Source organism: Theobroma cacao, chromosome 9, assembly GCF_053813885.1.
Source record: "Theobroma cacao isolate CCN51 chromosome 9, ASM5381388v1, whole genome shotgun sequence".
NCBI lineage: Eukaryota > Viridiplantae > Streptophyta > Magnoliopsida > Malvales > Malvaceae > Theobroma > Theobroma cacao.
Window position 1 is genome coordinate 3,508,342 of NC_142647.1, and position 6,437 is coordinate 3,514,778.

A 6,437-nucleotide genomic window follows, 5' to 3' on the forward strand; every position below is an offset into this window, starting at 1 on the left:
AGGGTTGCATTAAAAACCAAAATTCTTCTATGAAAGTTTCAAAAGATTAGATTGATGGATCCATGCCAATGAGAATCGAAAGAAACAGTGAAAGTTGTCGAATCGATGCTCAATTAAACAATTAATGGTCCCTAACCAAGATTATCTTTCGACAATAAAGTAAAAAGCAAAGGTATTTATTACTTTGAAAGAGTACGTGTGTGATAACGAATACGGAAAATACTGCCAATACATAACGAAGACGAATACGATATGTGGCCAACAATTGAATGGATGTTTCGCAAGAGACAGAGAAAGACCGCGTGCACTTTTATGGCTTCTTCTTCTTCAAAAGGAGCAAAGCTGTAACGCGTTTTCGCGTCTACTATCTTTAAAGCGATACCCTCTTTAATTAGTCCCTTCACTATTTTTGAAAAAGAAGCCCTCATGCCTCATGTCTCAGGATATATTCTTAGAAAATTCGAATAATTTAGTTTTTGCCTATACGCTATTACTGCAAAGGATTCTTGTTGTGCCAATTAATGGGTGGTAAACCAAACATACAGTGAAAAATCATTATTAACTTATGCACATGAAACTTATAATTGTATATTTAAAAAAAATTAATATTTGATGTATTAATAATGTACAATTTTTATACACTGTGAGATCACCGAATCTTAACACTTCATTAATAAGTTAAAAAGAATAAAATTCACTTTTTATTTTTTTCAAAATAATAAAGTTCCAGAATAACACCAACTTTTTAGTTTCTTTCAAATAATACCTCATTGATGAGGTGTTAAAATTTAGTCATATGATAGTGTATAAAAAGTATATATTGTCAATGTATCAAATATTTTTCCTTTAAAAAATATTTTAGATTTTTCTTTCATTATGACAATATAGCTAGGACAAATTAAAATAATTATGAATTGTTTGATTGGATTGTTTCACATAAACCGTATGGTCTAAATTTGAGTATTACATGACAGCATTCTAGGGTTATCTTGTCAATTAAGAAAAATAAAATAAAGTAATTGAAAAGAAATCGAAAGAAAGTAAAATAAAAAAATAATAATATGGTTTTCATGTTTGGGATATGTATGTGGATTTTCAATATATGGAAAAAGGCTTGACACAGCACTCAAAAGCAATTAATGGGGTTTTAGTCGTTTAGGAAAGTCGAAAGAGAAGTTAGATGGTTTTTTCTCTTTGTGAATGCAATAGTTAGGTACAGATCTCTACAATTGTTTGATTGCGCTTTTCTATTATATTTGAAATTATCATGGAATCCCTTGTTTAATTGAAATTTTCCCCATTTCTATGGATAGGCTGAGAGACATTACTTAGAAAGGAAGAAAAAAAGAATTGCAATGCAGAGGCATGTGGTTTTTCTTTTATTCTCTTCTAATGAAACCAGCAGAGAGAATTTGTCGTCTAGTGGGTTTTCTTTACAACCTTCCTAACATGTTCTGAAATCTAGGTCTGATAAAATTAGTAACTTCAGTGTAACAGTATAGGCACCATTATTAACCCTTGAAAAGAAGAAAGCACTCAGCTTGTATAACTATGAACACATGCATGCCCTTGCCTTACTCCCCTCCCTCTTCCTTCATAAGCAGATGAACATGTCATGGGTCCCGGAGCTATCCATACATAGTTCAAAATTAAAAATTATGGGTTTTTTTTTATTAAAAAATTTAGAAAATTTTTGGGAAAAGATAATGAGGATAAAAGGGAATTAGACTGAAACAAAATATACAAAACACCCGAGCATTTAGTTTATTAGTTAATGCATGATTCCTTACATAAAGAGTAAAATTCGAATATCCCCTCTCAATTATAAAAAAAAATAAAAAAAATATACAAATTTTTACAAAAAAAAAGGGTTTTGATAAATTTGCATGTTAATTTGAGATCATAAGGTAGTTTGTTTCCTTTGTTGCTCTTTTGATAAATTAAAAGCATAGTTTAATTTCATATTGATATATTGTAAGTTGTTGAAACATTTCTGAATAAATTCATTTTTATTTTTAATTGTAAAACTATTAATTATTGAGAGAAGTAAATTAAAATTTAGATTTCTTTTGCCTTCCATAGCTAAAGGGGGAATGCGAATTATATACACGTGATCTGTAATTAAATGGTTGATACTTGACATAAACATATAGAAGAAAAAGGTGGGAGACATTTGGAGTAAATATAGGCGAAGTGAAACCTTGAGCAATGGGCAGGCACACAAGACTAGATGATGCCCCTCGTTTGGGTTTAAGCAATAAAAAATCCTCACTTTTTTCACCGCCGACACAAGGATAAATAGACCACACCCAACATTGTGACTGATACACTGACTCATGGCACCCTAGTCGTCGATCATCTCCACGACTCCCACCTTCCTTCTTAAATTCCTTCACCTTCCCATCTAACTCTCAAACTCCTAGCTATACAGCCTTATAACCTCCGCTCCTCTTTCTTCCATAAATTCATTAGAGCTCTCTCTCTATTCTTCACTTCATGCTAATCTTCTTTCTTTATTTATAATTATATATCTTCATTCTTTAGCATATGTTACCCAAAAACATGCCAAATTTCTCCTCACATTCATTGTTGGTCTTGTTGGTTGCTCTTTATTTGTGCTGTACCTCATATGCAACCTCCAGTAGCGATGATTTTCTGGGAGCTGAGTGCTTAAATGTGCCTGCAGCCGAGTTTGTAGGCTCTCTAAGAACCACCATTGATGCTGTAAGAAAAGTGACCTCCATCGTCTCTCAGCTTGGAGGCTTTTTTGGTGATTTTCGACTTTCTAATGCCATCTCTGATTGCCTTGATCTGCTGGACTTTTCTGCTGATGAGTTGAGCTGGACTCTGTCTGCTTCCCAGAATCCTAAGGGTACTTTACTATGTCTTAGCTCCTTAAGAATCTTCCTTTTTCTTTTCTTGTACCTATTGCTGGCCTTTTTCCTTGAAAAAGTTTAATACATATGGAAGCATATGATTCCCAATCACTTTTTCCTCCTTTGGCGTTTTAATGAAATTATAAGAAAGCATGTGTTTACATGCAACTTTTGTGGTGGCTAGGTAACTGTATGCAATCTCAACTACATTAGCTAACTACATCTGCCTTTGTTTAATTTTCAGTTAATGTCTTACACATATTTGAGGTCCTATATAAATAATAAAACTAGTACTTAAAAAGATAAGCATTTACTTATATGCAGCTAAAAATAACAGCACTGGTGATCTAAGTTCCAATTTGAGGACATGGCTGAGTGCTGCAATGGCTAATCAGGCGACATGCATTGATGGGTTTGAGGGTACAAGTAGCGTGATCAAACCTGTAGTGGCAGGGAGCCTTAATCAAGTCACGTCGCTGGTCAGTGACCTTCTCACCATGGTGCACCCCGGTCCCAGTTCAAAATCGAATGGAGGTACCAGCAATGGTGGTAACAAAGAAGGAGGAGGAGCCGCTGCTGGTGGTCATCCGGGCCAGAAACTAGCAAATAACAAGAACCAATTTCCATCATGGGTGAAAAGGGAGGACAGAAAATTGTTAGAGGTAAACGGGGTATCAGCTGATGTTGTGGTTGCAGCAGATGGGACTGGAAACTTTACTAGCATAATGGATGCAGTTGCTGCAGTACCCGACTACAGCATGAGCAGATATGTTATTTACATTAAGAAGGGTTTATATAAAGAGAATGTAGAAATTAAGAAGAAGAAATGGAACCTTATGATGGTTGGTGATGGAATGGACGTTACAGTAATATCTGGAAATCGAAGCTTCATTGATGGTTGGACCACGTTTCGATCAGCAACTTTTGGTAAGAAGTAGAATCAATTATTTTAGTGGACTTTTGTTATATTGGTTGAATTTGTTAAGTTTTAAGACCCACAGCATCATCAGTTTTCTTTGCGAAAAGGGAGGAAGCCATAAGCACTCGTGGCAGCCCATTAGAGCATAACTTCATATCTATAAAATCCCTACTGAAAATTCAATGCTGGGGTTGATCCTATGCCTCCATGGCTCAACTAGTCAACCTCCTTGAGGGCATGGATTGGGGTCATTATTTACTACCGCTAGGTAGCATAGATGCATTCATTTAAAATTAGTTTGTACAAAAATTAATTATCCTTGTTAAGGACGTTTGTATCACATTTTTCGAGTGCTACGAGTTGGCGTGTTCCAACTTGACATCCCAAGAACCCATACCTGCATGGGTTGTATGTATGGAAATATGATGTTGCCCCTTGACATTTTTTCTGGTTTTCACAACAGTAATATGATGAAACGTTTATAAAAGACGTATTTTTTCCCCATCTAACTTTCCTCAGATGAGAAAAATAATAAATTTTTCAAAACAAGTAGAGAGCTGTATCCCCTGTTTCTACCATTCTACATACTTCTTGGATTACGGTATTTAGTGATTCTGCACTTCTTGGCTACCTGTGATTTCTAGAGGTCAAAATGAAGAAGCTTTGTAGAACTAAAAGTAAAAAGTTTCCAGAGTGAATTACATGGGTAGTTTGATTTTTGATAACCAACAACAAGAAAGATCTAAGACTTGCAACGTGAAATACTCTATAGGGTTAGAGAACAGATCAATTTGGGGCCATTAATGTTCTTCTCTCTTAAGATTTTTAGTAAGAATCTTGAAATTGTTATGGTGCATAGCTATTTTCGATATTGTCCTTTTTTTTTTTTTCATTATTGTTATTCTAATATGCATCACATATTTTGTCTTAAACTCTTGCAGCTGTAAGCGGAAGAGGATTCATAGCAAGAGACATAACATTTGAGAACACAGCAGGGCCCCAGAAACACCAAGCAGTGGCATTGCGATCCGACTCTGACCTGTCAGTTTTCTTCCGATGTGCTATTAGGGGCTACCAAGATTCGCTCTATACTCACACAATGCGCCAATTTTTCCGCGAATGTAAGATCACTGGCACTGTGGATTTCATTTTTGGTGATGCAACTGTGGTCTTCCAGTACTGTCAAATCCTAGCCAAGCAAGGTCTACCAAACCAGAAAAACACGATCACAGCGCAAGGCCGGAAAGACCCGAACCAACCTACAGGCTTCTCTATTCAATTCTGCAATATCTCAGCTGATACAGATTTGTTACCTTTTGTTAACTCCACTGCTACATACCTTGGGAGACCCTGGAAGCTGTATTCAAGAACTATTATCATGCAATCCTACATTAGTAATGCTATAAGGCCAGAAGGGTGGCTTGAGTGGAATCAAGATTTTGCTTTGGACACATTGTTCTATGCAGAGTTCTTGAATTTTGGGCCAGGGGCTGGTCTTGGTAGCAGAGTTAAGTGGCCTGGCTACCATGCCTTAAATAACTCTGCACAAGCTGCTAATTTTACGGTGGCTCAATTCATTGAAGGAAACTTGTGGTTACCGTCAACTGGCGTTAAATACACAGCAGGATTGGCGGTATAATGAAGCAACCGATGTAGCTTCCTTAATGTATTTAATGTAGCACATCTTTTTTCATATATTATTGGTGCTAAGTTTTGTGTAGAATCCTTTCTTTTGCCTGTTTCAACTTTCAAGTCTCTGATCTTTGTATCTCTGTTAAAGATCTCCAATTAGCTGTCATGACTCACCAAGGGATCAATCTGCATAATCAAGCCCTGACGGCCTCTGAATTCTGAGAGAGGATTATTCGTGTAGACAAGTCATTACAATTTGTCTGAATATTGTAATGAAAATTGAAAGCTGAGATGTGAGATCAGTTGGTTTTATTGTGGAAAAGAGGATGAAATTTCACTCTTTGTCATGATATTTAAACCACTTAGCCAATTATAAAAGCTTATGGTTTGTAAAATTTACAGTCAAAAGTCAATCTTATGGGTATATGTTTATAATTTGTTAAAGGTTCCACTTTTGTATAGTTACCATTAATATACATTAAAGATTAATATTTGATGCGTTAACAATTTATAACTTTTATACATTATTACATCATTAAATCTTGACATTTCATTAATGAAGAAAAAAGAATAAGGTGCAGTTTTTATTTCCTTCAAAATAATAAAGTCTCAAAATTATACCAACTTTTTATTTCTTTCAAAAAAATACTTCATTAATAAGGTGTTAGAATTTAATGACATTTTCATATATTAATTAAATGCAGAATCCCCTTTAAACAAATAATTTTAATTATTTGACCTTGAAGGGTTACAAGTTAATCAAGTTAAATCTCCCCAAGGCAACATGTCAAGCCTGCACTTTTCATTGGCCATATCTCCCCAGACATTTGTGGCTAAGTTATATACACATTTGTGCACAGTTCCGATTGCATTTTAACTTTGATTATTTGTAGGTGGTCATGTTATAAAAGGGAAAGAAATACAGCATAATTTTCATACGGTGTAGCATTCAATAAATTACCAAGTGATATCTCAGCCACCCGACGAAGATCCGCCGTCGCTGTTGGAGA

General features: G+C 35.2%; 1 protein-coding gene across 1 annotated transcript; it reads left to right on the plus strand.

Moving 5' to 3' along the window:
• The first annotated feature begins 2,326 nt into the window (after nt 1–2,326).
• Nucleotides 2,327–5,749, plus strand: LOC18588200 (pectinesterase/pectinesterase inhibitor PPE8B-like). The gene is made up of 3 exons (XM_007012442.3): nt 2,327–2,872; nt 3,201–3,803; nt 4,737–5,749. The coding sequence occupies exons 1-3, from the start codon at nt 2,548–2,550 to the stop codon at nt 5,432–5,434; spliced, it is 1,626 nt and encodes a 541-aa protein (XP_007012504.3). The 5' UTR covers nt 2,327–2,547; the 3' UTR covers nt 5,435–5,749.
• The last annotated feature ends 688 nt before the right edge of the window (nt 5,750–6,437 follow it).